The sequence below is a fragment of the Bombyx mori genome, chromosome 7, assembly GCF_030269925.1.
Source record: "Bombyx mori chromosome 7, ASM3026992v2".
NCBI lineage: Eukaryota > Metazoa > Arthropoda > Insecta > Lepidoptera > Bombycidae > Bombyx > Bombyx mori.
In genome coordinates this window covers 13,100,763-13,120,581 of record NC_085113.1, presented here as the reverse complement: position 1 = coordinate 13,120,581, position 19,819 = coordinate 13,100,763, and the positions used below count along the sequence as shown (strand labels likewise).

At 36.7% G+C, this 19,819-nt stretch overlaps 3 protein-coding genes across 22 annotated transcripts in view; 1 reads left to right on the top strand and 2 right to left on the bottom strand.

Moving 5' to 3' along the window:
- The window catches only part of LOC101736843 (synapse-associated protein of 47 kDa), a 73,501-nt gene extending 63,375 nt beyond the window's left edge, over positions 1 to 10,126 (bottom strand). For 4 of the 10 annotated variants that reach the window (XM_038012147.2, XM_038012149.2, XM_038012153.2 and 1 more), the window contains exons 1-5: positions 9,064 to 9,528; positions 8,622 to 8,822; positions 6,656 to 6,735; positions 5,660 to 5,722; positions 4,428 to 4,549 (exon numbers count right to left, since the gene is read on the bottom strand). In XM_038012147.2, coding sequence (XP_037868075.1) covers positions 4,428 to 4,549; positions 5,660 to 5,722; positions 6,656 to 6,735; positions 8,622 to 8,822; positions 9,064 to 9,194 — 597 coding nt within the window. In that variant the 5' untranslated portion in view covers positions 9,195 to 9,528. Of the gene's footprint in view, positions 1 to 4,427; positions 4,550 to 5,659; positions 5,723 to 6,655; positions 6,736 to 8,621; positions 8,823 to 9,063 lie in introns of all 10 variants that reach the window. The other 6 variants (XM_038012148.2, XM_062669480.1, XM_038012150.2 and 3 more) reach the window with 4 other exon arrangements.
- Positions 10,127 to 10,235: 109 nt separating this feature from the next.
- The window catches only part of LOC119628738 (synapse-associated protein of 47 kDa), a 73,042-nt gene continuing 63,458 nt past the window's right edge, over positions 10,236 to 19,819 (bottom strand). For 4 of the 10 annotated variants that reach the window (XM_038012162.2, XM_062669503.1, XM_062669496.1 and 1 more), the window contains one exon: positions 10,236 to 10,406. In XM_038012162.2, the coding sequence (XP_037868090.1) occupies positions 10,380 to 10,406 (27 nt within the window). In that variant the 3' untranslated portion in view covers positions 10,236 to 10,379. Of the gene's footprint in view, positions 14,848 to 19,819 lie in introns of all 10 variants that reach the window. The other 6 variants (XM_038012158.2, XM_062669499.1, XM_062669501.1 and 3 more) reach the window with 3 other exon arrangements.
- On the top strand, positions 12,581 to 18,724 carry LOC119628395 (solute carrier family 22 member 21). 2 transcript variants are annotated; one of them, XM_038012145.2, is made up of 7 exons: positions 12,581 to 12,828; positions 12,896 to 13,138; positions 13,679 to 13,818; positions 15,789 to 15,951; positions 17,060 to 17,315; positions 17,637 to 17,821; positions 18,383 to 18,724. In XM_038012145.2, exons 1-7 carry the CDS (start codon positions 12,728 to 12,730, stop codon positions 18,618 to 18,620), a joined length of 1,326 nt encoding a protein of 441 aa, XP_037868073.1. In that variant the 5' UTR covers positions 12,581 to 12,727; the 3' UTR covers positions 18,621 to 18,724. The 2 variants fall into 2 exon arrangements, with proteins under 2 accessions (XP_037868073.1, XP_037868074.1); XM_038012146.2 differs by having other exon boundaries at positions 12,592 to 12,828; positions 12,908 to 13,138.

Sequence of the window (19,819 nt, the reverse complement as noted above, 5' to 3'; positions counted from 1 at the left end):
TTCTACACTCTTTTCATACGATCCGTTCTTACCAATCCTACATATATGTTAACTTTTTTTAATTTATTTCATACCATATTCAAACGCTAATAAGCGAGCTTCTGATTTAAATAATTAACCAACTAAAATTAAGTTCCAAGTGTATGTGCCGTCAGCACTCCATGTAGCGTATAAACATTTAAATAAAACTGAAAATATCAATTACTCGCCGTAATCGCCCGCTTCGCTGGGCATTTAAAATTAAAATTATTATTTATTGTCATTATTATTAGGGAGTCCAATACTCATATAAATATTAGCCTATCCATTAAGTATATGTATTTTCTACATGGATACCAAGTTTCAAGTCAATCGGATGCACGGTTCAGTAGTTATAACGGAACATCCGTAAAAACCACAGTAGATTTATAAATCTACGTGTATACACGACTATTAGTATAGATACAGATGTGTTGAGCTACGATATTCGTAATGAATGAATTCGATGTACTCTTAATAATATATTTATGTAACGTCAATTATGCAAGTACTTTCTTTAATTTGCCTGTAATTAAAATCAACCGCTGAAGAAAAAGACCTTCTCAATCGATTTCCGGAGAGTAGTATTTGAAACTACCCACATCTGTTCAGTTACTTGGCCAGTTCCTTTTGGATATATAATTTGTAAGGGAAACACAGAGGAAAATCTCATTACTCGACTCAGACTCGATTGAGGGTCAGCGCGGTATCAGCAAAGATAAGCTTACCGATCGGTAATTCATGCCTACATTGGATTTAATCGGTAACATTCATTTCTTTTAGCGTTTAGTTCGATATTGATTCATTGATAAGCACAGTCAGATTAATCAAGTTCTGCGTGGTAACCAAATTAATCAACATTTTAAACTGAAAATCCAGATAACCTATTTAAGAATTTGAGATGTCGTATAAAACTTACTACAAGCGAAGTTTCAACGCGCTTTTAATGACTATTATATCTTATCCTAACGAAGCATCATATTTAAGACACTTATAGAACTTACAGAAGCATTTTCAAGCTTTATTTCGAAACAAAATATATTAATAGCAATATAGTGTAATATATACAGTTTTGTGCAAAATTGTAAATTGTTAATCTTTGTGTTCAATAAAATTGAGGCTCATTTCAAAGAATTATTTAATTTTTGAGGTATTTTTTAGAAAACGTAATGAATCGAATAGAAAAAGTATCAATGGCAACACCCTACAATTCTATGAAATCATTTAGATAAACGTCCGTACATAACATATGGACTATACAGATAAACCTCACTACCTCCTTAAACCCAAAAATACGCATTTTCTATTGACCAACCGTTTCTCGACCCGGCAACGAGATCCGGAGACAGCAAACAAACTCCGCTCCAAAACACACAGTCACTTAGCCCAGGGTCAAAGCGGCCGTGGTCGTAAAATGTAATGGCCAAACATAGCCTGAGCCATTAGCTCTCCCAATGACCGGGTCGCTAGTGAATGCCTTAATAGAATTGGCTGTGCCAGATATATCTACATTAACAGGCTTTTTGTTACTATTTGTAGACTTAAGATTTTGATTGCTGCCGTGGAACATTTTGTAGTGACCATACTCCATCACAAGTATGGAAAGGAGATCCTAAACCCGAACGCAAGATTTTCATACCTATTTGACCAAAACATTTATTTTACGTACCCACAACAATTTTTCAATTGAATAAAAAAGAAAGAAGGTACAGAATACACAAAGGACCTATATATTTATTTAAATTTTGTTTTAGAATTATTATCGTAGGACGCAAAAAATTATTGTGGCTATACTCATAATGTTAGGTTTTATTTTCTATTGCTTAGATGGGTGGACGAGCTCACAGCCCACCTGGTGTAAAGTGGTTACTGGAGCCCATAGACATCGACAACGTAAATGCGCCACCCACCTTGAGATATAAGCTCTAAACTACTCTAAAGTCTCAAGTATAGTTACAACGGCTGGAATACTACGGAATATAGGTGAATTTCAACAGCCACCAAAAGACCTATCCAATCTAAATATTTGTTTTCTTCAAACCAAAAACCAAATTCCAAATGACCCAAAGCCAATTGTAACAAACTATTATATTATATTATATGACCACTATTATATTATATGACATCGAAAAACCCTTGAAGTATAATTTATTCATTCGTTATCATTCTATCAGCTTCGTCCACACCTTCGATTATATATTTGAATTTAGAAAATCTATTTACCAAGATATATAAATCGTACACCAATCATAACCCTAATAGAGAGAATGGCGCATAATTCCCGTAACATCAAAACGGATGTTTCTACAGTGAATTTAGTCGAAATTATAATCCAGTTGTTCCATTCTCTGTCACGACTTTGGAGTTAAGAGTAAGCTGGGAACGTTGAGGCTGTGAGACTAAGGCTCATCACGTTACCGTCTTAGATATGTCAATATTCAATTATTATTTTTTTCTTACCTAAGCTGGTAGCCTGGAGCGGCTATTCCAGCGTAACCGTAACTAGTAGGTGAGCTCACGGGGCTCAAACCTGACAACGATGGTAACACGAACCCTAGCAAGAGTCGTGTTCGCAGAATCTACCACCGGATCGGAAACGCGACCCACTGAGAAGATCCGGCGAAAAACTCAGTGGGCTGTGTCTGAGAGTTAATTTACTCGTCGAACCCTTCGTCGCAAGCGACGGGTTCGACGAGAACGGTGACCGGTATCAATATCCATAGCGATAAATGTTAATACTAAGATTGTACATATTCAACTAAGGGCGCAACTATTGTTTGTTCCTTGCTCTTCTATGAGTGGAGAAGCTGATGATTCTCTTGCTAGTGAGTGTTTACAGTAGACATTGAAAGATGGAATCAAGGTTTCAAATGTATTTTATTACGAATGTAACGCTCTTCATGCCGAAACGCATTACTGCTTCACGGCAGAAATAGGCAGAGCGGTGGTATCTACAATGCCCTACCACTAGTAATTACGCAAATTATAATCATGCAAATTTGATTTTCAGTGCACGATGTTATTGCTTTACCGTGGAAGTCGTCCGAACATTTGCTAAGTACGTATTTCATTAGAAAAATAGGTACTCGCCTGCGGAATTCGAACATCGGCTTAGTCGCATCGCTAGATACGAATGCATCAGGCGTCTTATTCGTTAGGCCTAGATGACTTCAAACCTCTTAAATCTCCCATCCACAATCAGCTAAAGGTTCATTTGCTAATCAGCACTCAGTTCGATTAAAATAAGTGTTTCATGTAGATAATCCCTAACTAGTCTCTATTAGTTAAGAATTAAATCGAAATTTTCATGACACTAGACTTTATAAACAAAAGATCTCGATTTTTGCAAAATATTTTCTTTGGACATGAGCCATATAAAAGTGTTTTGAAATCACAACAAAATATTTGTAAAATAAAGTGTGGTATTAAACTAAAGAAATATGAAAAGTGTATGTCACGCTTACTATCCAACTTGTTTACTATATTTCTGTAATATACTGAAGTATCTTTTATATATGACTGAGTTCTTACAAGAGGCCTATTTTTTCATTGTTTCCTTGAATTTATTATAAAAAAAGAACACAATATTCCTAACCTAAAAGTACATGTTATTATCCGCAACATGCTTCGTCAGAATATATTATTAATAATATAAACTGTAATATTATGTTATAATGTTTATATATCATTCAAGAACGACCCGTGCCCTCGTATTTATCATGAATACAACAAGGATATCTAAAAAGCTTTCATCCGTAATTACAAGTCAAAAAACTGAACAAAATCTACTCCGGCTTATATCCAATTGGAAGTGAAATCTATGTACGTAGCTTTTTCTCGTGGCCGTTAACAAATCGACTGCCTTTCTTGTGTAACAGAGCACGCGGAAACATAAATCCAATGAAATTCATTCGATTACCCGATGATCTCCTCAGACTTTTGGCGCATCGAGTACAGCCTACCGCGGATATATGTTTTATTTTATTGCTTAGATGGGTGGACGAGCTCACAGCCCACCTGGTGTTAAGTGGTTACCGGAGCCCATAGACATCTACAACATAAATTCCGCCGCCCACCTTGAGATATAAGTTCTAAGGTCTCAAGTAGAGTTACTACGGCTGCCCCACCCTTCAAACCGAAACGCATTACTGCTTTATGGCAGAAATAGGCAGGGCGGTGATACCTACCCGTGCGGACTCACAAGAGGTCCTACCACCATTAAACAATACCAAATCATCAATAGCGGATACCTGCTATTTCCGTCCATGCGTCTATCAGAGCTGCTGCATCAACATTACTCTCACAAACTAATTGCCGGAAGCGATATAGCGCTGATACCTGGGTGCGGCATCGTGAACTCCTGTAGTAGATTCCCCGACCAGACCTGGAAAACCTAATCTAGTACTCACGTTCTCTTCCACCGTCTTCTTGATCTTGGCGCTGGCCTCGCTGACCTTGGCCCCGGCTTTGTTCACGGCGGAGTACAGGAAGTTGCCCAGGGACTTTGCGCCGGCGACCGCTTTTGTTGTCACTGGTGAAGAAGTACTAACTTTACCTTGGGTGCTATTTTGAAGTGAGTACGGACGGAGTAATTATGAATAGTTTCATGAGAGCCCGTAGTGTTTTATTTGGTACTAGCTGACCCGGCAGACTTCGTAGTGCCTTAATCGATAAATAAAAAACCTAAACTTAAAACAAACAAAATGAATCCGTCCGACGTGGGACACATCAAAGGGAAAACAAAATTGTTTGTTTTTATATAATTCCGAGCATTTTCATATTTATTCACCTTTTAAACCTTCTTCGGACTTCCACGAATAATGCAAGACCAAAATTAGCTAAATCGGTCCAGCCGTTCTCGAGTTTTAGCGAGACTAACGAACAGCAATTCATCTATACTAATATTATAAAGAGGAAAGATTTGTTTGTTTGTTTCGAATAGGCTCCGAAACTACTGGACCGGTTTGAAAAATTCTTTTTCCATTAGAAGCCGACATTGTCCCTGATGAACATAGGCTACTTTTTTAAAAAAAAAATTTTTTTTTTTAGTTTCATGTGTGTTTTATTGTTTCCGAAGCGAAGCGAGGGCGGGTCGCTAGTTTTTATATATATAGATTGAACACCAAAATAGTGACTAACAACTAAATGTTTATACGAGTAGTCACATTGCTTAGATTTTTCGGGGATAATGAATAGTAGGTGATAATATGTTACGAAAAAGTAATTTAGCAAGTAATTACAGATACAAAGACGTATGTTACATGATTTCTTTGTGTAATATGGGTAACACACATACTGTTCAAGTCATTATCTTCCACAACGCACAGACTTGAATGCAGTAGAAAGAATCATTAACGGGACCAATGAGGCAATAAAGTAAGCCCACATTGTCGATGAACAAAAAGTTTCAAATCTAGTGATAACCGTGACAATATTATTATGCTGGTCAATCATTACTTCAGAAACACTTAAAAAGCTTAAAGCTTAAAGCTTTCTCATTCTCGAAACTTCTTCTAGGGATGACAGGCCCGTCCCTACAATGTGACCGGATTTTACTATTCTGCGTATCTTAGGAAAATTTATATGCAAAAAAAAAAACAAACTTAAAAAATAAAATAAACAAAAATAACAATGTACATACACTCCTGCATATCGGGCACTTCTAGAGCGTCTACTGTGAATAACTGTTTTTTACTCTGTTGACCTGTAAATGTGCAAACAAAAAATAAAAAAAATACGCCCCTAATTCAAATCCTCAATCTTCCTTTTCCCATAAGTAGATCACATAACGTATACTTGGATACTAAAAGGAAGGAAGAAGAAAACGGGGATTTTAGTATGAAGCAAAAACGCCTTAATTCTTAGTTCTCTAGTACAGCAAAAAGTGAACTAGAAAAGCCTTGAACTATGTCCAGTAGCGGCCTAATGTTTAGATGATGATTTTTTTATTGCTAATAATTACCGCAAATAGGTATTTATTTATTTATTTAGACACACCAACAGCAATACACACAAAACATTCAAGATTAAAATTAACATGTATAAAATTAAGTACTGGTATGTAAGCCAGTTACAGGCATGTACAGCAATCTCTTATAACACATAATAGGTATGATATTAGGTATGATATTATCTTTAAAGAAACGTGAGTCCTATAACGTGGGAAGCATATTTCAATTGAGCTTTCAAGTGTGATTATTTTCAGATATACATTTTTGACAAGCCAACAAAACTAGAACCAACATATAGTCTTCTCGCATTAAAACTGTATAATCTCAAAACTTACTAATTTTACAGGAGAGTGTTCTAAAGGTTCAACGTATTGTGATATTTTTAATATTAATCATCTTTTCAACATTTATTTTTAATTTTTTACTATTTACATTATCTGTCTTTTAAAGTAAGATAAAATTATGTATTAATTTTGTTAATAGTAGTCAAAGCATAAGCAAACTAATAAATAAAAACTAAACCTAAACTACGCTCTTTTTACAGTATTTATGAGAAAAATACTAGTGATACCAAATGTTTACGCGTATTAACTCAATTTCGAATATTTTTGGAAATTGTACACTTTTAATGCGAAAAGGCGATATTAGCTAAATCTACACTAATGAGGTTCAAATTTTACCCTTACCGTTGCCAACACCTGCCGGCTGCTCTTCAGTGGGGGTGCCCCCGGTGGAAGCTGGTCGGCTGTCCGCGCCGCCAGTGGCACTGTCAGAATAAAGATCATCGACTATTATACTCGAATCTCACTGCGGGACGAGGAAAAGACGGGAGTCTTTATTACCAACTAAAGCTATGAGACTTTCTGCCAAAAGTGCCAGTTCTCTTGGCCTTTTTGTTTTTCGATCCTCCTACGAGGCACGCCTAGGGGGCATGCGGGGTATGTAAGACTTAACGATCTGCAAGGCGTTGGGAGCAGACCGCGGGCCCAAGGAATTTTAGGGCCATACCCACTAAACGACTCCCCTGCACTCTTACACTCTTAAGTTAGGCCAGTTCTCTTGGCCTAACTTAACATCACTTTAGCAGGAAACTTCGTGAGCTCTGCATCACCACTCTGCCTATTCATGCCACGTATTAAACAACTCAGTTGACTTCGAGGTCATGTCTTATGGTGAGTATCGTGATTACGTCCGCAGTAAGTAGTTCAAACATTATTAAATATTATCAAACAATTTGTCTTATCGACAACACTGATCGATTAAAACTAATAAATATTATCTACAAAAAAATTACAATCAGGCCAAATTCACAACAGAAGTTAATGATTAACTGGCCAATGTTATTGATTTTTCAGTTTTCGCGAATACAGATATTATGCAAGATGAGATTGGTTCATGCGAGATAGACGTCTACAACGTAAATGCGCCACCCACCTTGAGACATAAGTTCTAAGGTCTCAATGTAATTACAACAGCTGCCCCACCCTTCAAACCGAAACGTATTACTGCTTCACGACAGAAATAGACAGGGCGGTGGTACCTACCCGTGCGGACTCACAAGAGGTCCTACCACCAGTAATTACGCAAATTATAATTTTGCGGGTTTGATTTTTATTACACGATGTTACTTTTTAACCGCGGAAGTCAATCGTGAACATTTGCTGAGTACGTATTTCATTAGAAATATTGGTCCCCGCCTGCGGGATTCAAACACCGGTGCATCGCTCAACACGAATGCACCAGACGTCTTATCCTTTAGGCCACGAAGACTTCAAAAGGTGCTGGCTGTATTTCCACGTCTGGAATAAGAACGAATAGAACAGACTGACCTTTTTACTGGTGGTAGGACCTCTTGTGAGTCCGCACGGGTAGGTACCACCACCCTACCTATTTCTGCCGTGAAGCAGTAATGCGTTTCGGTTTAAAGGGTAGGGCAGTTGTCGTGACTATACTGAACTTAGAACTCATATTTCAAGGTGGGTTGCGCCATTTACGTTGTAGATGTCTATGGGCTCCAGTAACCACTTAACACCAGGAAGCCTGTGAGCTTGCTCAACCCTCTAAGCAATCAATAAAAAAAGGAGCAAAGAAAACCAGTTTTAGTATTAATTACATATGTTTAGTTTATCTGCAACTATGCTTAATACTAATGTTATACTGTGCTATCATGAATTTGACTAGATAAAACACACAAAAGTAATAAATGGGGTTACCAGCAGATTTAATGAGTACAAGTGTTTAATCTTAGAAGATGAAATATAAAATGTTACTGATTTTTTTTTAATTGTTCAATGTTAATCAAAATGATCAAACATTTGTGATATTTTATTTGTAGTCAGAAAATGTTTCCTAAATGATGTCTTCTAAGCATACTGTTCATCAAAGCAATAAAATTTAGCACTTATGTAACAATAACTGTTTGCAAGATAAAAAAAAAAAAGAATATTAGTATTCTTTGACAAAATTCACACATGATAGAATCATTTCTAAGAAATAAAACAATATGTTTTCTTTAATGCGATGTTACATAATGGCTAAAATTGGGTGCTTTCAGAAATTTTTTGCACCAAAGCTGATATTACACAACCACTCTATAAAAATGGAAAAGAAGCAAAGAAACGCCATCTCATTGCATCTGCCAGCCCCTCGTACCTATTATACCTGGAGTTATCATCGTCGTCCTTGATGTCTGTCTTCAATTCAGGCTCTGGTTCGGGAGCTGGCTCCGCAGATTCAGCAGCAGCGGGTTCATTTTTTCTCAACCCGGGTATAGGGATGCCAGAACCAAGCCAACCGGTCATCTGTGACTTCACGTTGGTGATGATGTCCAGCTTGCTGCCACCTTTAGTTGGACTGAACAAGAAAATATTTAAATCTTTTGTCATTAAAAATTAAACCTTTTAGTAGTTAGTATTTGGAACACACAAAGTAACATAATCTAATGCTACTTTAAAATATTAAAGTTGTATTAAGTACAAATATGGATTAATTAAACTACAAAACCCAACCCCACCCATAAATTTCAATAATTAATTAATAAAAAAATTACTTACTGAACGAGGACAAATGGCACGTAAACAAAGCAAAAACTTACCTTTGTCTTTCGACGTCGGCTGCGGCCTCTGCTGTTGCGTCTTTGGTAGGGGTGGGTACTTCTTCATCTTGCGGCTCGCCCTTAGCGGCTCCCATCCATGAGCTGACCTGGTTTGTGAGACCTGAGAACATCTTCACTGGCACTAGCTAATCAAACTACACAACGCGAATACAGCGAATTAACTACGCTGTTACAGTTTCGCACATGACCCACGGATGGTCTGCAGTGCGCCCGTAGAATGCGTGATCAGCTGAAAAACTAAACGGAAAACCGCAATCGACCTGGAAAATCGGATGTTTCCAATGCGCATGGGTGAAAATTTCACGATTCTGCGCTGTTTACAATTTCCTACACCAACTAAAAAATATATTTTGAAAAACACTTTATTCCTTCAACATAAGGTTTAAATACAAATGACAAAATTTCAGAGTGATTGTAAATTAATTCTTTCAAAATAACAAGTGTCAAAATGACAAGACTAGTTAAAAACAGTCAAAATGACAAAGACTATAAAACTTCATATCGATCAAGCGCTACTTCGCCTACTTCCCCTTGAATCCTGTAATTGATCGCTCAGGATCATAAAGAATACACAGCTTCCTAAAGACACTGCATGAAGCGTGTAAGGAATATCCTTGTTTTTAGCTTTCAACTTATATAGAATTTAACTTCATAATTTTTGCTTTCACCGAAAAATCCAAACACTGTAGTTACAGTTCCTTGTAATACCTACTACATCGTCCTGGTTCTGCCTTCAAATTATAATCGTTTGTAACTCCAGTATAATGTGCGGTCACCCTGCAATTTTTTACAGAGCGGAAGTGAACAATTTTTCTTATTATAATCATGAAACTAGTTTTTAAGTCATGAATTATTCTACAAGCTAATAGTATTTATCAATAATATTTACATAAGTGCCGGGCATGAGGATTGGCTCTAAATATAATTATTTTAATCATACATTGATAGACTTTGTTATTAATTTTGCGTCTTTTTTATGTTTGAGAGATTACTGGTGGCCTGGAGGCCTTTCTAATTTTATCAGGGCGGATGGGTGAGCTAAGGCTCAGCCAGGAGGGGAAATTTCATGTTCGTTTATAGTGCTGCAATTTAAATAAAATGATCCTAGCAGTTTCATGAATATAGTGTAGAAATAGAATAAGCAACTTATATATATTAATGTTTTAGCTCTTTTATTAAATACCTATACATTATATTTATTATCTATAACCTAACTATAACCTACTGGAAAAAATATGATAGGCATCGGCGCCGGAATTCCTGAGGCAATGTTGGTGCTCACGATCAACGGTAACTTAGTTCCTGTGATAGAGCCGGATCATCTGTGGAATGAAAATAAATGAAACTAGAAGCACAAGGATACAATTATGTATAACAATACTAAATCTGAATAAAGATATCGACCCGATATCAATTCTGGAGCGTAGTACTTCAGGATTTTAAAATGGAAGTAAACATTAAGATTGACGGAAACGAGCTTGCGGGTCTTTCGATTTATTGTTACGAGAACTCCGGCCAAAACGTAAATTAATATTGTATCTTTTTAAGAACATAACTTTTTTTTGTATATTGCCGTTTTAGCAGACGAGCGTACGGCCGACCTGATAATAAGTGGTTACCGTTGCTCATAGAGGTCAACAATCCCAGAAGCAGAGCGAAGCCCCTGGCTACCGTTAAGTGTTCTCTGCAAGCCCTATAGAAGGAAACCCATTCCAAATCCGGATGGTACATGGCAAAAATATCTCTGGAAACGCACTGTGGATGAAGACAGTGGTAGTATGGGTGAACTCTGCTCGGGTGACAGGCGGTGGTAAAAACGAGATGATGGGAACACCTCCAACAATTCCTCAGAGCACTTCACATGTAACATACGGTACAAAACACGAAGAAATCTGAGGTCCCTCGCAGACCTAGAGGTCCCAAACAATTCGTGAGTGTGGGGTTATCGACAATTCGGACAGCCGTCTTCTGTATGAAGACAAATCTGGTATTATATTTTTAATTATTATACAAACATATATTTAATGAAATTATATAAAATAATAGCCATACAAATATACACGTGTGGGGCGTGCAGATTCAGATTCACTGATTTTTCCTACCCATTCGCTGGTAGCCTAAGAAGCTATTCCAGCTACGCGTGAACCTGATTCCTCAACCTGAGAGAATTTACTAACACTAGCCCTAGCATGAACAACGCCACAAAAAGAGAGTTATTGTGTCCCGCCGCTTTTCATAGTAGCATTCTGATGCTTCCTATAAGTACTTACGTATCGGTTATATATTTAAGTTGTTGTAAAGATCGACATTCCTTACGTACTACGGCACTCCGACGGGTATCCTGCAGAAACGGGATTGGATGATCTGAAGAGAGTTTATGTGCATGCAGGCCGCGTGAATGAATATTAAACTTGCATAAGTCATGACGGGATGATTCACTCTGGAAGACCGTCTCTAATAAAATAAATGTAAAAAAAAGCAAAAACATACAACATTTAAACCCAATAGAGCTTATTTTTTTAATTAAATTTCTATTGTACATTGTAAATGAAATAATTAATAAATAAAAACGTGTGGCACTCGGGAACTGCCGCGGTAAAGCTTTTGCATAGCATTTTTTATCAACTTAAGCAATTATAATTAGACTACGATAATTTAATATTAAAACGATAATAAAACAAGACCACGCTATATTAAACATTAATAAAAGCAAAACCGTAGCTGTCCCCTTCACACTCATAAACTAGACCGCGCAAGAGAGAGATGGGCAGACTTTTCATGATGCGCATGCAGTGTGACGTCACGCCACGCGCTTATTCACAAACACTACACAAGTGCAACGTGTGAATGTGTTGAACGCGAGCTACATGGTAGGCGGAGTGAGGGGTGTAAGGTTTTTTTCGTTACGGAATTTCATGATTCGTTCGCCGCGCTCAAGGCCCGCGATGAAAGCTATGCAATAGCTTAAAAGTTAATATTTTGAAATAATTAAAGTATTGGTTTGGTACAAGTATTCTGAGATAAGGCTAAAGATATTGAATTTATTGTATTGTAAAGCCACAGAAGTAAAGTATACCATAGACTGGAGAAGCCCTATCCAACTAAGGTATCATGTTTATCTGCTTTATTTGTCCCACTAAGTGCTCAAGCATGAACTTTAACAATTGAAACTGAAAAAATCTGCTGGACGAAATTTCTCGGGCTCTTCCAAAAAGTCCACTAATGTCACTGTAAGTAAAACCATTTTACTGAGACTTCACTTCATCCCATTTCATTATCATCATTGAATTTCATCCCAATCGATTACAGTCAAATAAATCAACTTCACCTAATTTCATCCATATCATTTTTCATTTCATATTACTTATCTGAAAAATAATTTAAAAAGATATGGCTGCATGGTGTGATTTCTTCGCCTTTACAGTGCGAAAAGTAAAACTACTCAACAACTGACAAATGACATTAGACTAAAACTGACATTTTGTGACAGTTTGGCACATAAATCTATTTTTTTGTTTGAAGCTGACAATTTTCAACAAAATAATCATAAAATTTATTTACCAAATGTAGTGAATAGTGATATTAGGATCTTCAATCATATCGAATCTGTATCACATACAGTGCAAGCGCATAAAAACGGAGAATGACGGAAACACGCCGTAAACAATTGCACCTCGGGAAATGCATCGAAGATCTGGACAAATTACACAATGTTCCAGATTTGAAAACGAAACGGGCTAACCTGTGAGTTATTATTATTTTCAATAGCATAAATTACGGCAAAAATACTAAACTTGAGTCATATGTTGAGGTCTTTGTTCAGGTTATGCAAGACAGCACAGAAATTGTTTGAAAGCGCCGAAGAAGCTCGGAAAAATGGTGACGAGGAGTACTCCTACGTATATTACATGAAATATTTGAGAGTCATAGCCTATCTGAGCAAAGATAAGGAGTATCTGAAGGATAAGTCATACTACAACAGCATGCTGGGAGCTAAGAACCCTAACAAGGCTATTGATGCTGCTGAGAAACTAAAGAACAGTCTTATAGACAGGTAAAGTGGCTAAAAAACACATTCATCACAATTAATCTTGTACAGATAATAAAGATAGCAATGCGCACACAATAATACTTTTTCTTGCTCAAATCTAATATTATTTAACATTTAAAAAATAGCTAGTCATCTTGTCATGTATAGGAAGGAGCCACAGCCAATAGTCTGTCCAGAGAAGGCATTAAAGTGTTTTCATGCTTAAATATTTATACTCGTAATACTATAAGTGGATAGGTGGATTGTGTGAATGAACGTGATAGTGGATAGACTTTTCATTCACCACTCAATATACTGTATGAAATGGTTTCATGCTGGCAGACTAAAGCTGTTAAAGCCAATTTAAATAAATATACTCAAACATAAAACAATTTCAGACAATGACATTATCATTATCAGACATAAAGATATGTAATGTCTGTCCATATTAGACCATTATTTACTCCCAAAACTGCAAATACAACATTTGCCAGATCAATATCCACAAATTGATTTTTTTAGTCTTACAGTACAGTGTGATAAGTAATTAATATTGATTTGAAGGTATGCAATGGAATTGAAGCAGAAACGTCTAAACGACATAAAAGAGAATGAGATATTCAAACAAAAGATTGAGGAGAACAGAAAGAAGGCCATTGAGGTCTCCATCAATGAGCCGCCTTCGACACCTGTCAACTTACCAGGTCTTTATTCTGTCATTTTATTACATTTCAAATCTTCCTTATTATCAGGGGTTAGCAGAATAGTCCTTATTCTTCCATTGACATCTGTTATTTGTTCCAACTACATTGCTTGCAATACACAATCCATCAATATTTTTTGGTTGTTTCATAGCATTTTGTCTATTGATCACAAAAAATCATTTTGTACATGTTATCTATTGTTCAGGTAACAAGACTTCCAGCTATCTTCACAAAACACTGCCTTCACTGTTTCAGGAAAAAAGAACTAATGATCCCATTTTTATGTTAATATATTAGTTATTTTACATTACTGACCATTTGAAACATAATTTATTATATAGATTAAATATGTATTTTATGTATAGGTAATAAATTCTAAAATCAAATGAATTGTTTTTTAAGAAAAAATACTATTGCTAAATTCAGTCACGTGTTTATTAGTGTTTTTTTTTCACTTTGTACCCTTTTCATCTTATAAAATAAGTTCTGTCACAGTAATGTCGAACACATGATTCATTATTGGATGGAAATTTTGATGTAAAAATGATCACATTGTTGCCTGAAAACTAAAGTCAACAATGACGACAAAAGCGATAGTGGAAGCTAACGATATTAAATCTATGCTAAGCTAGCAGCAGCATTGAATATTAGCATCAAAACAATATTAATCCATTTGCGTCAAATTGGCAACGTAAAAAAAATTTAAGAGTGGATGCCGCAAATGAAAATAGTTAGGTATGCCTTGTGTTGCTTAACAGGCACAAAAAAAGGGATTTTCCATCAGGAACATCAGTACTACAGATGTACTATGTGAGGAATTAAATAGAATGATGGTGAAGTTAGTGAATCATTAGTTGGTTGCCCCTGCTGAATAACAACGCTTGACCTCTCATGCCACGATAAGGTCTTTAAGCTATAAGACTGAAGTAAAATGTTGCGTCATCACCCGTACTCACCAGACCTTGCCCTGACAGATTTCTACTATTTCCAAAGTTTTATCAACTGCTTGGCAGGAAAAAACTTTAATACCTGAGAAGCAAATTGCATTGAATGAGTGCAAATTTGAATCCATAGGAATAAAAAATGTTTGAAGTTTTCTATATTAAAGGCAATTTCATACGTAAAGACCTAATATTATGTACCCTCCTGTAATGGCATCAGTGACAATCTATCTAAAACTACGTATTATTCCTACGTCATTATTACTACTACGACCTTTTATTCCTACATTATTACTACTTTTTTTTTTTTTTTTGCTGGGATGTGTGGGCGAGCTCACAGCCCACCTGGTGTTAGGTGGTTACTGGAGCCCATAGACATCTACAACGTAAATGCGCCACACACCTTGAGATATAGTTCTAAGGTCTCAGTATAGTCACAACGGCTGCCCCACCCTTCAAACCGAAACGCACCACTGCTTCACGGCAGAAATAGGCGGGGCGGTGGTACCTACCCGTGCGGACTCACAAGAGGTCCTACCACCAGTAATTACGCAAATTATAATTTTGCGAGTTTGATTTTTATTGCACGATGTTATTCCTTCACCGTGGAAGTCAATCGTGAAAATTTGCTGAGTACGTATTTCATTAGAAAAAGTGGTACCCGCCAGCGGGATTCGAACACCGGTGCATCGCTCGATACGAATGCACCGGACGTCTTATCCTTTAGGCCACGACGACTTACTACGACCTTTTTTTCCTACATTATTACTACTACGACCTTTTATTCCTACATTATTACAACTACGATCTTTTATTCCTACATTATTACTACTACGACCTTTTTATTATTCAACTCCACAGCAACTGAATCAATTAGAGTTTCAGTGATGATTGAGATAAGCTTGGACAAATATTTCATATTTGTTTCAATTCAGTTGACAAATAAATGAATTCATTAATTTTATAAATATGCATGAAAATGCATGTGCTGTCTCAAGTTGTTCAAACAAAATTTTTAAATTAATCTAGGTCCTGATGAGGTGACCATCAAAAGCGAACAACTCTATTCAATCTTGAAGGCCGGCAAGTTGAAGGTCATGATCCTTGATGCAAGACCTGGGAAAGATTACTTAGAATCTCACATCAGCTACCCGGCTTGTATCAGTGTGCCCGAAGAATGCATATCACCTGGGTAAGTTTTATGTTTCACTAGTTGACCTGGCAGAATTCGTAGAGCCTCAATCGATAAATAAAACACTTAAACTTTTGTATAAAATAAACTTAAAACAAACAAAAGGAATCCGTCCGACGGGGGACACATCGAAGGGAGAAAAAAATTGTTATTTTTATTTAATTCCAAGCATTTTCATATCTATCTACCTTTTAAACCTTCTCTGGACTTCTAAAAATAATTCAAGACCAAAATTAGGCAAATCGGTCCAGCCGTTCTCGAGTTTTAGCGAGACTAACGAACAGCAATTCATTTTTATATAAATAGATTGAATTTGAGACATAAAAGAATTTTTTTTATTATGTGATACCAACATTAATTGTTACATTATCACTAAGTTTGTCACTGAGTACTTCTGAAATGCAATATGGTATCATTAAATATATCACAATAACTTCAAGTTGTTCTAATGGCTTTAGCTTGAATGGCCAAGAGCATAATTATGATTTATATTGATTTGACTCCCCAAACACTGTTTGAACAGATTGGTCATGGTCTGATTTAATTCAGAACCATTATCGTTTAACTCTTAAGCTTGTTAGTCTGGTAGAGAATCAGATTTACATTCGAAAGATATATGTATAAAAAGAATATTTTCAAAAAGCTTATTGGTAAAATTTGTATTTGAGGCACGTTTATTGAATTGGAAGTTATAAGTACATATATTGAAATCGTAATGAAATAAATTCGAATTTCTATTTTGTCCTTTAGTTGAGAATGTTTAAAAAAATAATGGATCACCGCTAAATTAATTTTATATTCTAACGCATTTAAACAAGCTAAACCTTTTAGTCGTTTCTACCGTGATGAAACCGATCCTCTTTTGGAACTAATAACCTACGGTAGAGATAAAAACCCTTAAAATGTTTGCTAGTCATATGCAACATACAAATTAACATTCCCTAAAACTGCAATATTCCAATAAATCTAATAACTCTAATAAAACTAATTTTACGGTTTAATCTCGCATATTTAAAGAAACCAGTACACGTGGTATTAGTTTTGTCCACAACTCGCGAAAAGTGAGCAAAATGCCAAAAAACTTTAATTTATTATAAATCTTTACCAGCAACAACATCGATCTCCCATCATCAGGTATGTTGTCAGTCGTCGAAACATTGGCCAAAAAGGGAAAAGCTGAAATAAAGACTCAAAGAAAGGCTACTTATATGGACTTGGTCAGATTACCAAGTTTGAGGATTAAGAACTTGTGCTGCTGCGTCGTTTGGCTGGTGATTGGGATCAGCTTTTACGGCGGTACCCAATACTTTGGACAGACCAGTATAAATACATTCTTATCTGTCGCTGTGGGAGGTCTGGTGCAGGTAATGTTATTTTTATAGTCATTTTGTCTTATTTACCCATTTATAGCTACATTAACAATCTAAACATCAATGACACAAACTGACTGTATCGCACGTATGCCCTTCGGAGTTTACACTTCAACCTCCAGTTAATAACACCTTCAACCTACATTTAATACAACATCAATGCTTATCCTCCTCGCGTCGTTTTCCTCATTACTGAGGGTCGTGACTCCCTCGCTGCATCCATTTCTCCCGTACGTTATCCCTCCATCTGCTGCGATCCTTAGCTTCATCAATGCTTATAATCTGGTTATAATTTGTCCATATCTTTTTCCACAGATCCCTGGGCTACCACTGAGCGCGTATTTCTCGAAAAGATTTGGACGCCGTGTCGCCATCATTGGCATGTTCGTGATTAACTGCATTTGTAACCTGCTATTAGTTCTCCCTGACGCATGGTTTTATCTGAAGCTCGTGGCTGGTTCGATAGCCAACGCTTGCGGAGCGGCTGCGTTTTCTGTAGTGTAAGTTATTGGTATATATTACACTACAAAAAATAACTTTGCAAAAACCGATAAATTCAATTTATCTAGACGAACCGTTAGCTAGCTAGCGGACAATTGGTTTAACAGCTATGTCGAAACAGATTCTGTTGGACATACTCGCAAACAATGCGTCGCGAAAGTCGTGATATCACTACGTAATATGCTTCCGGAAACAACAAGTATCCTTCACAACAAATTTGACAGACTTAAAATCTGTTATTTCTAATTACACGGATGAGCAAAATCTGTTAAGCTGTGTTATCAAATGGGAATGGTAATAATGGTAACATTAGATTTTGGTAGGTAGTATATACGTAATCTGTTGAGTTTTAAAATCTGTTGAGTTATAATGACACCGCTGCTTACAAGCTATCATCATCATCACCATCAAACAGTCCACAGTCGTCCACTGCTGGACATAGGCCTCTCCCAATTCACACCACTGAGCCCGGTCTGCGGCTCTCCTCATCCACTTCTTGCCGGCCACCGTAATCCAATCCACCACCACCACAAGCTATAGGTAACTAATTTTTATTTCAGATACGTGTACACTACAGAGCTGTTCCCAACGGTGGCTCGGAATATGGCCATGGGCGCTTCATCCACCACCACGCGAGCCGGCTCTATGTTGGCACCATTCTTTGGCGAGCTAAATGTACTGGCTTCCTGGCTACCACCCATTGTATTCGGACTGTTTCCAGTACTAGGAATCGTGGCCTGCTATTTCCTTCCAGAGACGAAAGGGAAACAGCTAGACGATCATCTGGACGAATCTTGATCTATTTAAGATCACCATTGAGATTGACAAATCTATACATAAGCGTAACAAACATATTTTCTTGTATATTAAACTAGCGACCCGCCCTTGCTTCGCTTCGGAAACTGTAATTTATTATTGATTTCTCCACTATTTAATGGATGTCATTATACATATAAACCTACCTCTTCAATCACTCTATCTATTAAAAAAACCGCATCAAAATGAGTTGCGTAGTTTTAAAGATTTAAGCATACATAGGGATATAGGGACAGAGAAAGCGACTTTGTTTTATACTATGTAGTGATGAGTTACTACTTTTTTGAGTACTTTTGAAATTTAAATCGGTTTTAAATATTTTTATTCGTTTTTATTTCGTCTTTCATTTGTAGCGATATCTTTGATCGAATTGAAGAAAATGAGAAACAACCTAGACTGTGCTAACTTTCACGAAATATCGCATACATGTTCTCATCCGTACCATATGTGGACCCGGTAACCGTACTCGTCGAACTCGACAAAGAGGTCGACGTGCAACCTAACCCATGCATCAGCCCGCTGAGTTTCTCGCCGGATCTTCTCAGCGGGTCGCGATTCCGATCCGGTAGTAGATTCATTCGCGAAACAATTGCTCTTGAGTTGTTAGGTCTCCTTCGGGGGCGCTCGGGCAGTTGTTAGCAAATCCCACCTCTCTTGGCTGAGCCTTTGCTCGCCCACCTGTCCTGGTGAAACTGGAAAGGCCTTCGGGCCACCAGTAAACTTTCAATCATAAAAAAAAAAAAACCATATGTGGAAGATCTTCGCTTTATAATGTAAACTCTCATTGAATTAAAACGTATAAATTAATATTTTAGTCGATAGAAAAGAGATTAATTAGTCAATAAAAAAAGACAACCTTTAAACATTCATAGCAGTATGTATAGTTGATTCATTGCTTATTTTAATTTTAATTTTAAATATACCTATATATAAAAATGAATTGCCGTTCGTTAGTCTCGCTAAAACTCGAGAACGGCTGGACCGATTTGGCTAATTTTGGTCTTGAATTATTTGTGGAAGTCCAGAGAAGGTTTAAAAGGTAGATAAATATGAAAATGCTCGGAATTAAATAAAAATAACAATTTTGTTTTCTCTTTGATGTGTCCCGCGTCGGACGGATTCCTTTTGTTTGTTTTAAGTTTATTTTATACAAAAGTTTAGGTTTTTTATTTATCGATTGA

Bases quoted from the DNA above. Each gene is read 5' to 3' on its own strand.
- LOC119628395 (XM_038012145.2), top strand. From the start codon at position 12,728: ATGACGGAAACACGCCGTAAACAATTGCACCTCGGGAAATGCATCGAA. The intron at 12,829-12,895 runs GTGAGTTATTAT...TCATATGTTGAG, and splicing joins AAAACGAAACGGGCTAACCT to GTCTTTGTTCAGGTTATGCA. The intron at 15,952-17,059 runs GTAAGTTTTATG...AATCTTTACCAG, and splicing joins GAAGAATGCATATCACCTGG to CAACAACATCGATCTCCCAT.